Raw genomic sequence first — 20831 nt, forward strand, 5'->3', positions numbered from 1 at the left:
CAGTGCTCCCTCCTCATCAGCTGTTCTCCCTCAGATGAAGCCTGTTGCTGTTTTCAAATTTTTTTCAAAGAAGCACAATCCTGATGTGTGATAAAATAAGGGCTACAGCTTCTGTAACTACAGTTTACAGTTTGAAATTCACACCAACCCCTTGAAACTTGAACAAAATGACTTGATTTTTAAAAAAAAAGCATAGGAGGAGGGCAATTAAAAGCTTAGCAAAAAATGGCCAAAAGATAGGCACATATTAGTAAAAGAAAAACAATAACAAGAAAATTATCTGAAAAATGGTAAGACAAAAGAGAAGTAGAAAACAAAAACAAACATGACGATGCTATAATTATTTGTTGTTGTTTCTGTAGGATCATTTTAAAGACATAACTATAATATTTATAAATATTATTTACTGTACATTCCCTCTGATGTTGTTAATAATCTGTTTGTCCATTCCCTCCCTATTTTCGCAGTAAGAAACTACAATGATTACTGCAAATTAGTTTAAGTATACATTATATTTAGGAATTAATTGGAGTAAAAGTTAGAGTTGACAGAAATATTTAAATTTCAAGTAAAGGATACTCCCAGAAAATACTTAAGAACTGTAAAGAAGTATTATTACTTTGTTGCATTCCACCACTGCACACCTGTCATGCCTCTTTTTATATCTGCGATGCCAGCACGCTGTCTAAAATCACACATTGGAGTGGCATGATAATGCCATTGTTTGGTTCTGCATAAAATTTCACAGGAGTTATAAAGAAGGGACTTAGTAGCGACCCTGAAGCCTGATCTCTATGGAAAAAGGGCTTAGGATCACCACTGAGTCTCAGGGACTGTGTGTGTGTGTATAACCAGAATGCTGCTAAAGCTAAAAACCAGAGGTAAAAACCCCCCAAAAACGATAGAAACAAACAACTTTTTAATGCTTTTATTCACTGACTAAAAGAAGAGAAGCATTCATTCAACATTAATTCAAATCAACATTCGGCAGGTTGACCCCTCAAGTGTAGGTCGTCTGTCAGTTAAGAGGTTTTACATGGAGGTTTGTAACGTAGCCTCCCTTTTCTCCAAAACATGGATCAACACTGTTGTCTCTGATAAAAATCTGCCCTCTCAGCTGGAGAGGATTCTTTCCCTGCAGACAAGAACAAAAAAAACAGCTGGGCAGGTTTCAAATCGGCTTTATATTGTTTCAGTTTTAAATTTACTCACAGATGTAGATTAAGCCGAGTTCTCAGCTACAATGGTCTCATGTATGGACAAATATGGACAAAGGGACGTTTTTGGAGTGGAACTTTGCTGGTTAGAAGTCTTAATCCACGCTGCTGCTCACGTAACTGTTTGTAAAACTGTGCATGTATCATTTCACAAGAAATGAATGAAACGTTTTTATATGCGGTATGTAATTTGAAATCTGCTCCAGCCGTTTTTCTTGGCTTTCGTCTGGTTCCCTGCATACAGAAAGACGTTAAAACCCACTGCTATGTGCTCACTTTAACAAACACAATCACACAGGAACATAACGCTCAGAATATTCAACATTAAGGATGGTAAAACCATTTTCGCAAAGAAAAAAAAAATAAACACACAACAACATAGCATCTGATTTACAAAGTCTGTGTGATTTTTTCAATAATATACTTCATAAATGTTCATAAATTGAACCCGGACATGTGTTGCATAAGAGTATACCACGATAATTCATTGTTGATACCTATACAAATATGCACTGTGTGAGTTTATATATCTATTTATATAGTTTATATTTCTTCCTCTATTGTTTTCTAAAGACGCAGCCGGGCGCTGTCAGCACTGCTTGTGCCCCTTTGTGGCCACTAGTAAGACTGCTGTTATTGCAAACTGTCCTGATTTTAAACAAATGCACAACATTCGTACCACGATAAAACTGGGGCCGTCTAGCCAGTCTCACAGAGACCAAGAGTGAGCCCGCCGTCACCGCTGCTGTCGCTGGGCTGGCTGACCAGAATCAAAAGATCTTAAAACTAAAAATGATAAGATTTCATAAATCATCATAAGGCCAAGTATTGTCATTGCAAGTTCTTATTAGTTTACGTTTTCATTTCTACTGCGTGACAGTTAGAAAAAGAACAAAATAAATGAAAATAAATGAAAAAAAAGAGTGGATTATATGCATTCCTCTTGCATAGTTGTGAGGCTGGACTGGGCAGCAGGCCTGCCTGCCTGGCTAATTAGGAGGTTTGGCTCTCCAGACTTGACAAGAAAGACTTTGTTTAGCAGCCAGAAACATCGGAGCCACAGTAGCTGAGATCTAAATGAAGATAGTTGGCTGACACTGAGCATGAATATCTATCAGTTCACTCATATAGCACAGCGCTGCACCAACCTCCAGGGTGTGCACCACAGCTACTGACAGAGTTTGGCCAGGTTATCAGTGCCATTTTGTTGTTTCTTCTCTAGAAATATAATGTGGCGAGTATATGACGAGACCCTTAACATCACCAGTATTCTGAGATCATCATCATCAGCTGTCTGGAAAATCAGTTTTGTGGATGAAATTGAAAACTGGAGAATCCAAACTTCCTCTGAGGCTCTCAGTTTCTGCTAATGGCCTTGCCCTGTTTGAACCTTCACTGAGATTATATCAAGCTTTATACACACACCTATCCATATCTGTTACACAGGACTGATTTGATACCAGTGCAATGCACATCCAGTGTTTTTCTCCAAGTAACAGAAACATATACCAGGGTGTTAATGAGATTCTTCACATTCCTGCATGAGTCCAGCCCGGTGTGAGCCTATTCAAGGTCTTGCATGTACTGCTAGTAGTCTATGGTCTTAGCATTTCGGTAAAAATATCAAACAAACACTAGGAAGCATCTGAAATCTCACATTGTGAAGAGGAAAGCCCGTCTCTTAACAGTGATCCTTCCAGAAAAGAGGTCAGGGGAAGCTTTTTAGGCCCATCTTACTACCTCTTTTCTGCAGCTATTTTTTACTTTCCAAAACATTGCACACATCCCGAGAGTCGACACCACAAACTCTCAAGTTGGCTCTGAGTCTGAGCGACGATCAGAGTGGAAGTGAAACTGGTCCTGTGTGTTTACACTGATGCAGATCTAACACAGTCTGCTGCTTTGGTACTGCAATAAAACACGCTCGCACATCTGTCTGTGTCAGTGGTGTGTTAGTATTGGCTATTAAGTATTAGCAGAGAAGTGTCGTCTCTTGGTTTATGGGCCTGGTAGGACAGACGATCCCTGTTTTGCGATCACAACAGTTTTAATAAGCTGTCAAGGGCCGACTGTATCAGATTGATTACATTAGAGGCCAGCTCTGTGGATTCAATTACCCATCAGGCCACAGGGGCCTTGATATCTTCTAGGGTTTCTCTATGAATGCATATAAAGAGCACAGAAATAAAAAAATAAACTAAAACAAAACATAAAGAGATCAAAAGGGCAGACTGAACTGGCTGCGACCACATCGATGAACAGTAACTGCTGGTAATGGTCTCCTGAAAAACTGACACCTTATCTCCCCTCGAGAGCCCTCAACCCTATTGTTTTAATGGCAGAACTCATTAAAAAAAGGCTCTGCTGGCTGTGTGTCAATCAGTCTTTCTGTGTACACAGTATGCTCATACACAAACATCTGTCTGCATATGGTGTATAAATAGGCCCAGCCCAGACTCAGTGTGTGTGTGTAGTGAATATGGCCTGTGTGCATCATGTGTGTGCTTAAATACGCAGATTAACTTCCTTTACTGTGTTGTGTTCTTTAACCTGATCAAATGGGTGAAATCAACTCATTTCATGGAAAGCTCTTCCTGATATTTAGCACACAGTCAGTGTAAGCTGCTTTCACACTTGCGACCTTTTGTGTGCCGGACAGTTAAGGCCCCATAATGGCCTCAGGATGCATCATGTGAAAGCAAAGCTTGGCACTGTGGGAAACACACGTTAGAAAGTCGACCTTTGAGGGGTCGAGACACTTTAAAAAACCACATCTAAATGGTATCACACCTCCACTCTGCTCAGACTAGCCGCTAATCTGGTGTCTTTACTAGCTTCCTTTCAATAACAGAACTCTTTCAAAGCAAAAAAAAAAAAAAACACAGAGTCTAATTGTCATGCAGAAACTTAAGCCATGTAGTAAACTGTTTGCAAGTCAGATGGCCTGAGCGACCCCTCCTTGTGTGGAATGTCCTGCTCCTAGCAGATCTCTAGCAGCAAATCACTTTACAGCTCCAAAAGCCAGGGACTAAAAACTTCCCATCAAATCTGACCTTGGCCACAGGCTCGCCATGAATCATATCAGATCAGGCACGCTGACCTGTGACCCAGCTGGGAAGCTGCAATCTGTCAGAAAGTAGCTTCAGGAAGCATGAGAGGGAGTGTTTAGCCCCGGACGTGTTCTGAGATTAAACCACACTGCTCGTCCTCCTCGCCTTTAGATTACATTCACTCACTCCTCACAGTGAAACAGGTGATGGAAACAAAGAGAGAGGGGGAAGAATATGGTGCTTCAGTCACACTTTAAAAGTGTACTGCGCTGGACTAGAAAGGCTTTGCTCTGCGACGCCTCAGCAACATGCAGTGTGGACCCTGAGTGCTGTTCACAGATAAGAATTTGGCCACATTGTACAAGCTGTGCGACAACGCTGCTCGCCCTTATAAATGTCCAACCACACCTCCCATAACACACAGTTTATGCCACTAGTGTGAAATCCTACATTTTGGAACATAGGGTGCAGCCACTAACATCACATTGGCCAAATTTTTGTTTACACACACAGGTCTGCTTTGGTCTCTTTTCACACCAACCAGACTGTTGAAACCTGGTCCAGCACAGTACGGCCCATAGTGTATCAACAGAGTGGTCAGAATTGAGTGGAAGAAACCAAAAGTGGAGTGGAACCACTGAAAAAAAGAACAAAATGTCAGAATAGAAGGAGGTGCTGAGAAGGAATGAATACTGGACCAGCCTCCTGCCAGTGTATGTGTACATGGGCACTTAAGATAGATGTGTGTCTGGGTTTAAGTTTGTTCCACTGTGGTCTTTGGCAGCTTAAAAACACATCATCAAGGGAGGAGAACAGATCCAGTGACTCCTACTATTCATGTGAAGCTAGAGGCCTGAGCTATTGTAACTTTCTCTCCTCCTCCTCTTCTTGAAAACTGATTGTACCCTGAGAACGGATTTCTGGTGCTGTTTCCTGCTGCAGTAGAGGTGATAAGACTACACTGCTGAATGTGAGCAAGCCTCTCATTAAATACACACACACACATGCATGCAGTAAACATATGACGGCTGCACTGCTGCGTTCACACACGCAGTCGTATACACATATTTCTACTGGGTTCACTTTTGAAGTGGAAATGAAAACTTGGAAAAACAGAAACCCTTCAAGAGATATTAAAAATGCGCATACTGCTGAAACATGTTCTAAAACCCAAGCTAGCATCTCATGCTGCTTCACTAAAGAGTGAACTAACAATCACAGCAACAATTACAACAACACAAAGCTTGGGGGCAGCGGGGTTGAAAAGCAGTGAGACTCTGGAAGCTTCCAGGCACAAGATGGCTCAATATTTAGCTATAAGTGATGTCACACAACAGGATTAGGGATGAGTCATTTTTCCGCTGATTTCAAAATGCTGTGCCATACTGTGAAAATGTTTGTTGTCTATGTTGCCAAACTCTATGGGAGTGTAAAGTTATGAGCCTATCAGCATTGCCTCACTGGCAGAACTTGTCTCACCTCCTCTCTCCTCATGAAAAGCTCTCTCTGGGCCATCATTACTAAAATTTAAGTGTGGTTTAGTGAAGAAACAAAAATTACGAGAAGCAATAATAAAGAAGACACTGTTTTGCAGGAACTTTCTGCATCACCTTCCACCTTTCTCTCTGCTGTTATAACTGAAAAATAATGCTATAATCAAAAATGGTCAAAACATTAACTTTTGATGAAGAATTTAACTTTTTTTGTGTATGGTAGGGATTCCCTCACATTCACTTATTTGTGGCAGCCCGCCATGATTAAAACATGTGCCCCCACAAATAGATATAGCTGGATCGTCCCTCAGAAGCGCTGCTGAAATACACTATTTGCGTATTCGTTCACCATTCTCTCTGAGAACGATACTCTGGGCACAGATGGAGCAGTAGAAAGCACTGAAAGTCAAACTTAACTGTTCATTCTGCCAGGTCTGAAAGTTTGCATTCACTCGCAACAGCTGCTCCTCTTATCCATCGATCTGAGCAATGTGAACAGATCGACAGATCAATTATCCACCCAGGAGTCACAAACTGCTGCTGAAGAAAAAAAGAACTCATGGAGAGCTCCACCTGTGCTATGTTCATGGACCCTCAAAAAAAAATCTGAATTTAGAGAGGGAACACAGAATGATACAAAGATACAGACTCATTTAAAAGAAAAAAAACGGATGAGTTGAATTAATTATTAGAATGGTACTTTTAGTAAGTCATCCAAATGGAAATATTTAAGTTAAATGAAAATTCTGCTTGAGCTGAATTAAGTTTAGAACAAAAAAAAAAAACCCCACAGCCCCTCCTTTTATTCTGGGTTGAACTGCCCAAACAGAGCGATCCGACTACTAGTTTGGAGCCAATAACAAGCGGGGACTGAGACAGGAACCAGAAGAGAAAGCACACAAGGTAAGTGAGGGTGGCGTTTGTAAAAATGTCTTTTTAAAATTAGCTGTTTGTAAAAATCTATGTGCTCAGCTCAGATGACTATCTGGTTGGAAATTGTATCTACTGTAAATTGCTGTGATTACCCCTCCTTATAAGGTGATGCCTACACACAACATAAACAGCTTATATCTCACATTAAGGAGCAAAGCTGAGCTCTAAAACAAGATGAAGAGGAAATATTAGAGTTGAGGAAGAAGAATATGAGATAAAAACCAACATATTTTGGTCTGTATGTGTAATGTTGGCATTGCTTTCCTCTCTGAGTGTTTGAGTGTGCAGCTCCATTTACAGCCACTTACAGCCTTTAAAAGGAACTCTTGGTACCAGAGTGCATTTATCCTGAGATATGGACCAAGGGCTAGAGAGATTATCATGGCTACACCATCAAGGTCCCGAAACAGATGAGCAAACATTTGGTAACCACTGGCCCGCCACTGGGACCAATTCATTTCTGAACCAAGCAAAGTGCTGCTGGGGCACTTTATAACTCAGGATCCATATCAGTCCGTAGAAAAAAAACGAACAAAAAAAACAAAACAAAAAAAAAAACAGGTCAACCTCGGAAACTACAGATATGGTCCTTCACAGTCTGCAATGCCATTGCCCCGACCTCTAAAGCGCCGTGGTGTGCAAAACAAGTGAGGGTAACTTTCCCAACAATGACAAGTTGACAGCATTTACTTATCAAAGTATGGGGCTCCACGGGCGTACTTAACTGACTTTTCTGGTAAAAATCCCAACTCAGCTCAAGAAACGCCTTAACAAGAAAACACTGTGCCAAAGCTGTGATCATCATTAAGCAGTCACAACACTGGAGGTCAGATGTAACCATACTCGGCCTAGTTATCTCTTCGTACTTGCAAGATATTTAGTCGGCAATGCCCGGCTGGGGCCCTAATCATGGCACGCTTGTACTTCGACAGAGTGAGAGAACATTAAATTCAGTTATTAGGGCAAAGGCAACGCCACTCACCTGTAGTCGTAATTGTCAAAAGCTAGAATCCGACACTAAAAACGACTATGATTCAAGTCGCCTTTGCAGGCATTAATGACAGCCTGAGAAAACAGTTGCACACCCAAGAGATCCAATGTTCCAGGCAGAAATGATCTCACCCCAGAAAATCAACTACATTCAGTTCAGACGTTAATTGGGCCCAGCAGGTCCGCTTATTGGCAGCATGGATCCCCTTCCCTCCACAGCTGCTCTCCGTCCCCCACAACATCGACTGCAGATATAAAACATGTGCAATGAGCAAACTGGTTTTTGCCATTCTTCAGTCTTTATCAACCTTAATCTTTGAAAACAAATGTATGATTAGGTTAACTGATCCCCCCCCAAAACCGAGGTGGAACGAGGGTTTATCAGATGGCAAGATAAACAACATCATAAACAACAACAACAACAACAACAACTGTATCCAGAAAACAAGGGGCTGTTTCCAAGGCAACTGTGACTCAAAAGGAAATTAAAAAAATAACATATATCTCACACTGATTGTTTCACACACTGGACTCGACATCATCACCGCCGCTGTCCTGATCAAAGTGATGTTAAAAGCCTACCTGAGACTGACAGAATATTTTCGTCACAGAAATACGCCCAAAGCCTTGTTGTGCTGTAGGTGCCACTTCTCGGAATAAACCACCCAAAAACAACCGCTGTTGGCTTCAAGTGAAACCTACAATGTCCAAATCCATTTACTCAGCAGCTGCTGTGGCAAGATATGCATCTGCCAAACCTCTGAGGCAAACAGAGTTATACAGTAGGCCTTCGATATTACATAAAAACCTGACTGGCTGACAGAATGAAAGTTAAGTTACATTCATTGCATTCTTTTCTCTTCCCTGTTCGTTATCATGAAATGTTTATACTCCGAAACAGGAACTCCATTGTAGAGAAAACTAGTTCCGGCCTACAAATATGCTGGCATGACTGCAAAACCTAGGTTTGCCACCTTGGAAAGCTGTGCCCACAGAAAACTGGTTTTCTCTGTGTGGCTGCAACAAGAATTTAGATTTCCATATATATGGCATTATGGAATCAAAGCCTACGTCCTCTTTAGAATAATTAAGGACTATCTGAGGGTTTTTAAATCTCAGAGACCCTTATGTTATGATCCGTTTCTTTAACTTGACATTTTAATAGAAAAGGGCTCTGGAACCAGTGATACCAGTCAGAAATCCATGATTCCTGAAGGAGAGCAAAGGCAGCTAAAATCAACCTGGATATAGAAGCGAGATGCAAAGATTTACTAACAGCTTACAAGAAATCAAAATAAAACAGAGCGCTGGGGTGTTGTACTGTGACGGGCTCAATTTCAAAGTTCGACTCTGAATGTCAGTCGGAAGACGAGGCTCCCTATTCAATCGACTAGCGAGGTTTCCCTAAAAGTCGACGAGTGAGCAGGGTGGGAAGTGTGTTGGATGCAAACATGTAACAATATTCTCCATAACACCATCAGTAAGGTGCTCTATAAACCCGTTTACATGACCATCAATCAGTCATAACACTGACGTGGTTGTTGCTGAAACCAGCAGCTGCCACAGTCAGCCACATTACAGTGGAGATTCCCACCCTGCTGTCAACGCTCTCAAACTAGTGGACAAGTGCACACGGTGCTCTTTCAGAGCAACAGAAGCAGCAGCTATGTTTGTGTTACCCCGGAAGTGACTGATTGGTTACTTTACAAACTCCAACGTTTGCTAGAATGGAGCAGAAAGACAGACCGACACAGAGCAAAGGTTTAACGAAAAATAAAAATAAAATAAAATGTGTTCACTAAACTAATGCATTACTCCCCAAAATCCCACTGGTCCATCACTCAACCCGCCTGCCTGTCCTGTTCTAGCTGTGAGCAGGATAATAATATATGAGTATTTAAATACACACAAAGCCTATACAGGCAAGGGAACCACCACACAGGAAAAACAAGATAATACACAGAGCAGGGAGGGATGACAAACAGTCAAATAAAAAGAAGAAAAAAAGGAAAAACAAATCAAAGTTACATCATACAGAGGCTCTGGAGGTTATTAAGGAGAAGAAGAGACAACAAGCTCCAAACACTGGTCCATCAAGACCAGACCAGACAGGGCCACGTCGGATGAGAGGGTGTTTGAAGCTTCAGAGTGAGCCATTTTAGCAGAAAAATTAAAAATGGTCATAACTTATACCTTGTCTATGGTCAGAGACCACAGATTGGTGTGATGAATAACAACTTTTATTTAGAATATCCTGTTTTAAAGGGGATATTCATTGGAAAATGTATTTAAAACATCAAATATTTAATCTGGTTTTCCAAGTCGCTGGATAATAAAGAGAAAGAAAACCGGGAATGATTTGGAAAATGGTAGGTCTTGATTGTATGCTAAAACCCTTGTGAAGAAACAAAATGTACTATATTATTATTACTACTGTAATAATAATAATAATATTATGTAAAATAAAACCAATCAGCTCACATCATTTCACATAAATGTATTTCAGAGATTGTTTCAAAATCCAGTTTAGATTTCCCCCTCAGGTCTGCTTGTGGCCTGGTTTAGAGGTCTGAGTTGACTTGGACTTGATCAGTCTGGCCTGGTCTTGACGCAGGTTAGGCTGTGATGTGTTGGACTTGCCGTCCCTGCCTACATGCCCAAGCTGAAGGCGTGCAGCTCGCGGTGGAAGTGCTGGGTAGGTTCAGACAAAACCAGGCTGGAATCTAGGCAAGGGTGCCAGACGCGGCTGAGGCCCAGAGAAACTTCTTTGACCAGGTTATGGACCGGGTCGCCCTCCATGCACACAGATTGGTCCGGATCGAAGTCGATGCTCTCCTCAGAGACGGTCAGGATGCGGAGGCTGGAGCCTCGCAGCCGAGAGATGGCCACCAAGTTATGGGACCATACAGTGTAACCTGCAGAGACAGAGATGTGTTCAGGGAGGTTGGGCTGATCTTGTCAATATTAAGGATAAATAATGAATGTGCTTTACAGCAGTAATACTCAACTTACAGCCAGCAGACATTAAATAAGGTGCTGGGTGGCCCACCAACCATTTTCTGGTTTACATATTTTTTTTGTACTTGGAAAGTCAAAAGGTACTAAAGTGCATAAAAAGTATCAAAATAGAGCTTGTTTATTGAAAATAAGTGGCAGGGGAGGATCCCCCAGACCCCCTGACAGAGGGGGTCAGCTAATTATTTGTACATCAATTATCAATGTTTGTTTATTAAGTGGCCCCAGGTTTCCTGTTATTTTGCAGAAGTGGCCCCCAGGCAAAGCAAGCTGATTATTTCTTGTCTGGACTAACTGGTGTTCAGCATTCAACATGCTTTTGGAAATAAGCAAACCTCTTCATGAGCTTCTCACACATAAAGAAGGACAAAATAATGTGCATTGTTTAAAATGACCTTTGTAGAGAAAAAGCCACAGATCGCAACCACCAAACTCTGTTGTTATCTTCAGATCCTGTTTTTGTTTTTGCATTGCCAGCAACCTCACCTTAATGTTTGGCTCACTTTCACTCTAACCAGGTTAGTTTTCAAACATAGCAGGAAGCGGTTTTCTGTGAAAAAAAACCAACACTTTTTGCCGAGTGCACAGCGGCAAACACTAGGCAGACAAAGTAAATAGTGACTGACCTGTGAACACAGAATTTAGCAGCTAACAAGCAGAAACTTTCTCTCAGGAGTTGGTGGAGAGCAAAACGGAGAAAAAAAGGAAGTGAATATTGGACTTAAATCAATCAGGTGGCCAGAAAAAGGACTTCACTTCTTCTGTGTCTGCTGCACTTGTAAATAGGCTAACTGTCTGCTAACCTCAACACCTTAGTGTTCTGTTCTAGTTTCTTGTAATGTTACCTAGTGGCCAAAAAGAGTGAAATATTAAGCTTAACATTAGAGTTGCTATACATGGCTGGCCGCGGTTGCATCTTGCTAGGGCTGGACAATATAGTCTTTTAATAATATGGCACTATTTTTAAGCAGTCTGGAGCCCTGTAAATACAAAAAGTCACAAACTTCGCTTTCTCACTTACTGTTGCCCAGGAGAGAATAGTGTGGATGGGTGCATGTAACGTATTTGTGAATTCTTCTTTATTCTGTCCATGAAAGGGACAAAGAAGAACCAAAAAGCCAAAGCAAGTCTCATACCAGCGCCATGATGTTCATGATATAGTAATTTCATACATCCCGCATGGAGTGAGCTGCAAAGCACTGATTACACACATCTACATCCACATCTACATGTTTGCTTACAAAAAAACTACTGTGGGCCTCATTATTTTGGGTTTCTGCAAGTAAAGTCAATGACGCCAATGAAAATCAGCATATCAATTCTAGAAAGATCAGATTTGCTGAAAACAAATCACCATTGACAAGCATGGCTGAATGTAAAACTAGGTTTCTGCATCAGAAATGGAATTAATGTATAAAAGTAGCAATGTGTGGGGCATCCTGTGGCATAGTGGATTAAGCAGGCACCCCATAAATAATGGCACTGTCTGTGCCGCAGCAGTCGCGGGTTTGAGTCCAGCTCGCAGCCCTTTGCTGCATGTCATCCCCTCTCTCTCCCCCTTTCACACTGCTGATCTGTCCTGTCTAATAAAGGCAAAAATGCCATAAAAATAATGTTAAAAAAAAAAGTAGCAATGTGTGATTTGAAGCAATTAAATATCACATTTAAAACCAGTACTGTTTCTCTTGGCTTCCAAACCACAGTTGAGTCTGAAGCAGTTCAGATAAGCAACAAAGCCTGAACCAATTTATATAGTGTATGTAACCACTTACACCACCTGTGTGTGCCATCATAACATTGCCCCAACAAAGACCAGAATGGACCTGATACTCCTCAAAACATTGAGCCAAACTCACCATGTATCACCAGTACAGCTAGCTGAGTACACCTCCATGCCATGAGGACCAACGGGTCTTCGTTTCGATTGATGCTGAGGTCAGGGAAGTCGGGGTCATCCCTCAGGAGCAGGAAGTGAGTCAGCGTTTTGTTGTACTGCTGAGAGATGAGCTCCAACGTGGCGTCGGTCACCAGTGTGCTGTAACTGTCGAGGTGGAGGCGCTCCAGAGGAAGGCTAGGCTTTAGGACCCGGAGGAGCTCGGAGCTGTCCACCTCCAGGGCCATGATGTACACTCGCAGGTTGGCACTCACACGAATCTGGGGAGGAGGATCAGGTAAACTTGACTGATGTACACATCTGGACGGAGGCACTAAGTTATAAAGTGTCTATTTAACGGTTGGTTTATTGGTACAGGGCACTTCAAACATTCCCATCATGTAATCAAATAGAGCAAGAGGCTGACCTGGAATCATTTTTCTGGCGGGTGGATCAATTAAACTGATAAACAAAGAAACATGTTGCATTACCAGTGCCTTCCAATCTTCCTCTGTAGCGGTCCCTTCAAGTGGTTTGAACTCCAGGGCAGCGCCATTAAGCAGCAGGGAGAGGCGATGCAGTGGAGTTCGGCGTGGAGATGCAAGCAAACCACAAAGCTCAGATGTCAGATCAGAAAAATCCAGAGCCAGAGAATGAAGATTAGATAGACGATCCAGCTCGGATGGTGAAATGAGGGGACCTGAAGGAAATTCAGGAGGTTACAAGTTACACAAACATAAAAAATTACTATAATGTTAACATATCTATGGATTCAACTGTTATGGATTAAAAGCCTTTTTTTTACTTGAAGCTGTAATGGCATTTAGAGTTACACAATAAACAGATCCAGAAACACAGCAACACATACCCAACTGGTGGTCCAGTAAACTAAGGTGCTGCAGGGTCTCAGCTGAAGGATTTGACAGGCAGGCTAAGGAGCAGGGAGTCACCAGGCCCAGCATGAAGCTACAGGACAACCACCTCAGCTGCCTGCTGTTAGACAACATCTCCATAAACAACTGCTGGATTCTGCAGAGTACAGGGGAAGATGAGAATGAGCTTCAATTTACTTTACCAGCATGACTAAAGTTTCCTGCTAGTGAAATTTAAGAAACCACAAGAGCAGAAAATGCCATTTCAAATCTAATTAAGACAAATTTCACTCTGAAAATAACCCTTGTCAGAAAAAAAACAGGCTCAGTGTGCATTTGTAGAAAGAGAAAGACATGTAACAGAAAAACACTGCCCAGAGAAAATGTGATATTTGAATGCTCTGTATATAAATATCAGAGCCATGAAACCAAAGAGAACATTTCACCATAGTAAACTCTGTTGTGGTCTTGAACATTTACTCAACACACAGACTATACTTTGCTAGAGTGGCATGTTACTAGGGATCAACAGATTATTGGCCTGGCCAATTATTGGGGCCAATATATGGTATTTGCCGATTGTCTGTATCAGCATTTTATTTTAATGATAGTTGATCAAATTTATTAAAAAGTGCAAAGAAAGTGTCAGCATTGAATTGATGAATTGTCAGATGAATTTTTACTTTGTAAAACCTGTAGGTTTTATTTATTCATTTTTGTATTTGAATTTTCATTTGACTTTATATTTCAAAAATTGCTGGGAATATACTGTGTGTGATGTTGAAAGTTTCACTTTTTATAAACATTTCCTAAAGGCATTTAAACAAAGTATTGTGTTGATTTTGTTATATTCCAAATTCGAAATATTGACAGAAAGATCTTAATGCTTGCGTTCTCATTAACTACTAATAACCAGTATTGGTGATGGCCCTGACACACCAATATTGGTCGACTCCTACATATTGCACTTCAGCACATTTTATTTGGCATTATTTGGCTACTTTGAGGTTCATAAAAAAGTCTGACATAATGCCGCTGAATTCTGTTCAACCTGTTCTACAAAGCAGAACATACAAAGATACAGACTGGCATTGCATTTCCATGTGATGCCACCCACTTCACTACCTACTGCTTTGATGCAAAACAAACCCACAGTGGTTGCTATGTATGTGAAATCCTGTGATACCAAAAGAAAAAGCTATAAAAGTTGGCAATGATCCATATATTGTTCTGGACCAATGGAGTGTGTGTGCTGAAATGGGTCTTGAAACTGAGTATCCCGACTATTATGTTCATATACTGTATGTATGAACATAAACAACAAAGCCTAATGTTTCCAAGCCCATGCCGAGATAACCCTGGTGACATCATCACTTTTTATAGCACCAGCATGAACAGAACTTCAGATTTTACCACAGATTCTAAAGAATGTATATTAAATGCAACATCTACTAATTAGCATGTTTGCATACTGGTTGATTTTAAAAACATTACATCATCAATTGCAATTCTAAAACAAATCTCTAAACAATCGCTATCTCTTCAGACTCTGTGATCCACAGGGCCTGCTGCACCTCAGTCTTGGGTACATTATACCAACAGTTTGTTGACAGAAAGCTGGTCACACACAGTGAGTGTGTTTAATGCTGTGTGCTGCGGTTTGCTTCTGCTGGAGATGCTGTGTGCCCACTGACTGCATGACTAAAAACCGTCTCATGAACAGATTCACATTTTGAAAATGTATTATACTCCTGAAATACCCAATAGCACATGCTTTTTCCTATTCCAAACAAGAGTTGTAATACTCTCATACACCCACACAAACATCCACTGAATATATAAAAGAGAATTACCGCCCTACAGCTGTTTGTCTTTGCCAACGAGTCAAGTTGCAAGTTGTAACCATGACAGAAGACAATGCATCAAATATGGGTGTTGCTGTGATGAAGCTACAAATTCCAAAATGTGGGCTAGGGCTGGGTTGGTGTGAAAAGTTTTAAACCACTTTGATATTAAGCCAAACACAGGACCGGACAGGTTCACTGAATTTTATCAGGTGTCCGACTTGACTCAGCAGTCAGTCCACAAAGGAACATAATGTTCCAACAGAAGATGAGTGTCTAACTATCATGTTGCATTGCATAACACTGGAGCTCTCTGTCCACACTGAAATCATTAAATATGCACTCTTTTACTTCATATAAACAAATCATGTAGCAATCAGCTGTGCACTGGAGATCAGACCTGAGACACAAATACTTAAAAGATGGTGAGTCGCCTTCTTGCTATCTTTGTAACGTTACTTTTTAATCAGAAACTACGCGCTTTATATTGTGATATTTATTGGAAATTACATACAATATGGCCAACAGCTCACACTGTGTTTATGTTTTTGCAGTGAAAAAAAATGAGGTTTTGTTTAAATAATTCACCATTTCAACTTCATAAACAGACTGTCCTCTTCCACTGCAGCACTTTTGGAGCAAGCATCAGGCATAAAAAGAAACACAGCATCCGAAGAACACTCAGCTAACAACAGCACTTGCAGCCAACAAGGACAGCTCTTTTGTTGGCTTCAAATCCAAAATGTTGCCATATTGGTGCAGTTTTAGTCTTTACAAGAGACTTACTCTGCCATTTCCTCTCATCAACCAAGAAAGTTCACACACACACACAGCATGTGAAATTTGGTTAAAATTAGCATATAAATTCTTGAGTTATGGCCAAAAATGTGTTTTGTGAGGTCACACTGACCTTGACCACCAAAATCTAATAAGATCATTGTTTTGCCAGATGTAATGAAATTCCCTCCAGGCATTTCCTGAGATTTTGCTTTCACAAGAATAAGACAGACGGAAGAGCACAGTGACCTTTGACCACCAAAATAACATTAGGTCAATGTTGAGTCCAGGTGGATGTTTGTGCCAAATTTGAGGAAATATCCCTAAGGTGTTTCTGAGATGCTGCATCCATGAGAATGGCACATATAGATATATGGCAGGACTGGCGGACAACCCTTCAACACTATGTCTCTTGCCACAGCTGTCGCCGGGGCAGAGCATAACAGGAAAAATATTTTGTCCATTCATGCTCTGCAACCAATCAATTACCAATATACATTATGGTTGCAGTCCAAAAAAATAAAAAAACAAAACAAGAAAACATTTGATTTACAATTCAAGTAATGCCTTGATGGACAGCGACAAATACAGAATCTAACCATTTCTGACATTCGACAGAAATGTATGAAATGTATGTTGCTATTCTCAGGCTTACTCATTGATCTTTTTGTCCCCCTGGTGAATTTGGTGCAGGTTGGAGCTGTCCAACAGTCCCTCCTGCTGCAGAATACAGGTGTCTCCATACAGACTTAACTTCCGCAGGTTTCTAGAGAATGAGAGAGGGAGAATGTTACAAATACAAAAAATGTATTCAATAAAAACTGATTTATGCCAACAAGTCATAGTTTACAGCAATATTTTTCAATGTTTTGAGAAGTATTGCCTTTGGCAAAAGTGGGTTTAGCAAGTTTTTTTCTTCAAAATTGACGATGGAAAAACATCAGTGTGTGTTGCTGGTCATTACTGAGACAACTGTAACATAAGAAAAGTAATTATACCCAATTATATGTTTGATAGTATGCTCAACAGACTGACTTATGGATCCAAACTAGTCACATAACAGTAATCTCAAAAGTAGGATTTTATTGTCATCTGTCTGCTATGTCAACATTTGTTTAAGGCATTACTCCTGTAAGTTGTGTATCTGGTTCTATCACAAGGAATGTATAAGGGGTGCTGTGACACGAATAAGCAACAGGGTGTAAAACCATTTCCAATCAAGACAACATCAGAATGGGGGTTACCTCTTACTTAAAACTATAGCCATTACGTGCAATCTAATCTAGCCATGGTCCTGTATGTCGCTGGGTCGTCTCCTATCAGGACAGAATTATGGCTGCCTTGCACTTTGCTGCACTGCTGCCAAGAGCCCTTTATATCCTTGTACCCAAAATAGACTCCCAACAATCAAGCAGCAGACTATATGCGAAAAGTAATGCTTTGAAAAGCAGTCAAGGTAAACGCAGAGGTCACAATGCATCCAATTACATTCTTCCAAACAGACTGTACTCATCTTTTCTGACGATAACATTTGCAAGATTACTGGATGGAAGTTGTGGGAAAAAAATTATAAGCCAACATGTGTGTCAGGCAGCTACACATGACATACCTTCTATGGGCCGTTTGCATTATGTTAATGGAGCCCACTTCCTGTAAATGAGCTGAGAGCTAAGCTTCACCAAATGCCTCTGCTGTAAAACCAACAGCAGTCTCACGTGCAGCTACTCAGTGTGTGAAATCACTAGCAAAGGAACAATGAGTTATCTATTCTCATTATTTTTGAATATGTGCCAGAGGAGTTGGACCAATGCAAAACGAATGTAAAAAAATACATTTTCACCACCTGATAACATGGGAGGTAAAGTAAGATATGACAGCTGGCATTTGTCTTTATCAGTGGTCAACTGGTCTGAAGAGATAAAAATTGTGAAAACCAATGGAATAACATAAGCTAAGTATGACACATTTTATTATAACAAACTGCTGAAAATACTCACTTGACCAGTCAACGATTTTCATTGCTGGTTTGCATATGGCAGTATGCAAGTTAGAAACTGCACAAACCCTGCAGCAATTTCTATTTGACTTTCAATACAGACTAGATCTGACTCCCAGTGCCATACTTTAACGCGCTACTTTACGGTTGGGTTGCAATGGTATTGGAATTTTTTCATGGTACAATAACGATTTTAGAAAAATGTTTCAATTTCATGCGATAATACTATTGTTTTATATTGGTTACAATGACATTTAAAGGAATGTTTTTTGGGGGAACAAATGCTTTGTTATAACTGCAACTTAAACCATTTTGAACAGAAGTTCATTTTAAAAAATCTCCCTTTGAAAAAATACAAAACAGAATAAACGTGAGATTCTTTGTCTGGTTGCAATCTTTGTCAATACCGTAGATAAGCAGATGTGCACATCATTATAACCATCAATTTTCATACTACGGCATACCTTTACACTGGTATATCACTGCAACTCTGCAATACAGATTAAAATCTTCATGGCATCCTTGGTACGCAAAAAAAGTCAACAAACTAAAGTATACAACTTATTCACCAACCAATGAAACACCATTTCAAAATTCTGAGGTGGCAGGTGCTTTCCAATAAGAAAGCAAAAGTTTTCACAGATTTCTGCTTGACGACACCTGGTGAGACAACATTAAAAACCACATTCAAAACTCATGCAATTTCAGTATGCAAACTGACATTTCAATGTATCATATTTTGTCACATTTCCAACTCAAAACCATGTAAGAATTACTGTGCAGCACAGAACTGGGGCACATGCTGGTTTTGTCAGTCGGTTTTTGAATGGAAAATGTTGGAAACTACTCAATGAGAAGAAGTCAGACAACAGAAAAGGTTTCGGCCCTCTCAGCACAACTAAGACATGAACTGCACAGCACTGGACAGGTGCTATGTCAACAATACAAAGCACTGTAGAGAATAATAGAGAATGTGGGAGAAGGTATAACAGAGAGAAGTTCTGCTCTGAAATCAGGAACCTTAACCTTCAAAGTAAAGGTTTCAACTTCAGCAGCTGGATCAAGCCAAGTGGTTAGACTATATTTATATATGCAGCACACACTAGGGTACATCAAACAGTGTGCAACGACATACCAGAGCTAAATGTGCATATACACATGCACTGTATATGTGTGTGTCAGTGCTGATATCAGCAAGTCACAGCCAACAAAGCCTTCTCTAGCCACCACCAGTGCTGCATTGTATCTGCTGGTATGAAGACCCCAATGTTACATAGAAAATAGGACTGGCAACAAAAGAAACGCAGAAGAGCTTTTGACTTGTCACTGAAGCATACATATATCACTCTTTGATAACTGTAAATGTATGGCAAAGCATTAAAATACTGTTATAATAACGACGCCTTCAGAAACATTAAGATAACGTTAGCTGCTAACTCCACTGCAAAGACATGACCCTATTACGTAACTCCTAATGTCAGCGTTTGTTTATAGCTAACTAGCTAGCTAGCTACTAGCTTACTGCGACGCAGCATTTAAGTATAAAATTACACAAAAGGAGAAGGTGTCACGCGAATTCCTGAAATTGAATAAAAACACACACTCTAATAGGGATTTCTGAGTGAATTTAAAGATACCTGTTGTTGCGGATGCTGGAGAACACACACAACACCTGGTCCAAGTAGGTGGCCATGGCGTCTCTCCATCGCTCGGAGAGCTGCGGGTCGTTTTCGGTCTGGTCCATCCTGGTGGACGACGGCTCGTTGTTCAGCGGGCTGAGGTAGCCTTCCACCGGTGCAAGTTCCAGTTGCAGCTCCCTCACGAAGGAGCCAAACTTACGCATGAGAAACTCCAGCTTCGGGGTCTCCTCCGAGCTGGAGCCTCCGCCGTTACAACCGCCACCTATCCGCAGTTTGAGCTCGGTCCACAGCGCGGGGTAGAAGAGACACTCCCTCCATCGTGAACACACGGCCGAGGCCCGGAGCTTGTCTCGGTCGGACAGAAAGGAGAATATGTGGACGATAAGCTCGCTAGGTAAAGCCATGGCTCCGACACCCCCGCACAGAGCCATGGCGAGCTGAGAAGGCTGCTATCCGAAAACCAACCAGGTATAAAATTAAATGTTACAACCGTTTTTAAAAATCGGTGCTGCAGCGGCGAATTACAGCAACGCTTCTTCCTCTCGGTGAAAACAAACCGTTTTTCAGCTTTGCCTTCAATACTATTGGACCGCACCACTCCCTTTTAATGCACGGGGAACAAAACAATCCTCACAAACATTACAAAAAATGCCTATAATTGGGCACGTGTCATCATTTTTATTTGTTAAAATTACGATTATATTTATTCAACGATATTAAGACTTTAGTGAAATTCTCACAAGCTTTATGTTGATAAGTGATAGCCTCACCTCGTTGCCAGATTAATGGTTTAGTCCTGAAATGGTGTTATTTTTGCCATACTGCCATGCTCCGCAGGAGGGCGGTATTTCTCGGCAGTAAAAAAAGTCAAGCCAACACGTGATCTTTATTTTGGAATTGGTTCCCACCCAAACACAACCCCTGCAGCTCATACTTTACTCCTAACCCCGATTACAGAGGGTGAACAAAAACACACCACAGCACAGAATTAAAGCGACAACAGTGTGACAGTCTCAACAAAGATGATATGCATCATGATAGTAGTAGTTAGTAGTATTTATTGCATGGCTTCTACACTGGAATGCATTGTAAAGCAGTCCTGCTATTTTGTCTGTCTCACATCTGTGCACC

The 20831-nt window shown here is 40.9% G+C and overlaps 1 protein-coding gene across 1 annotated transcript; it reads right to left on the reverse strand.

The window, feature by feature from the left end:
* Positions 1–913: 913 nt before the first annotated feature.
* Positions 914–20478, reverse strand: fbxo33 (F-box protein 33). Its single transcript, XM_042500302.2, has 6 exons — positions 19698–20478; positions 16720–16830; positions 13440–13600; positions 13063–13271; positions 12555–12852; positions 914–10598 (listed from the first exon to the last, which is right to left on the reverse strand). Exons 1-6 carry the CDS (start codon positions 20129–20131, stop codon positions 10333–10335), a joined length of 1479 nt encoding a protein of 492 aa, XP_042356236.1. The 5' UTR covers positions 20132–20478; the 3' UTR covers positions 914–10332.
* Between the last annotated feature and the right edge of the window lie 353 nt (positions 20479–20831).

The sequence above is a fragment of the Plectropomus leopardus genome, chromosome 14 (assembly GCF_026936395.1).
Source record: "Plectropomus leopardus strain MGB_pleo_1.0 chromosome 14, ASM2693639v1, whole genome shotgun sequence".
Lineage (NCBI taxonomy): Eukaryota > Metazoa > Chordata > Actinopteri > Perciformes > Serranidae > Plectropomus > Plectropomus leopardus.

Excerpts from the sequence above, each read along its gene's own strand:
- fbxo33 (XM_042500302.2), bottom strand. The coding sequence starts at position 20,131 with ATGGCTCTGTGCGGGGGTGTCGGAGCCATGGCTTTACCTAGCGAGCTT. Across the intron at positions 13,601-16,719 it reads GGGGACAAAAAGATCAATGA|AATCCAGCAGTTGTTTATGG; the intron begins GTAAGCCTGAGA and ends TGTACTCTGCAG. Across the intron at positions 10,599-12,554 it reads AGCTGTACTGGTGATACATG|GTTACACTGTATGGTCCCAT; the intron begins GTGAGTTTGGCT and ends CTGTCTCTGCAG.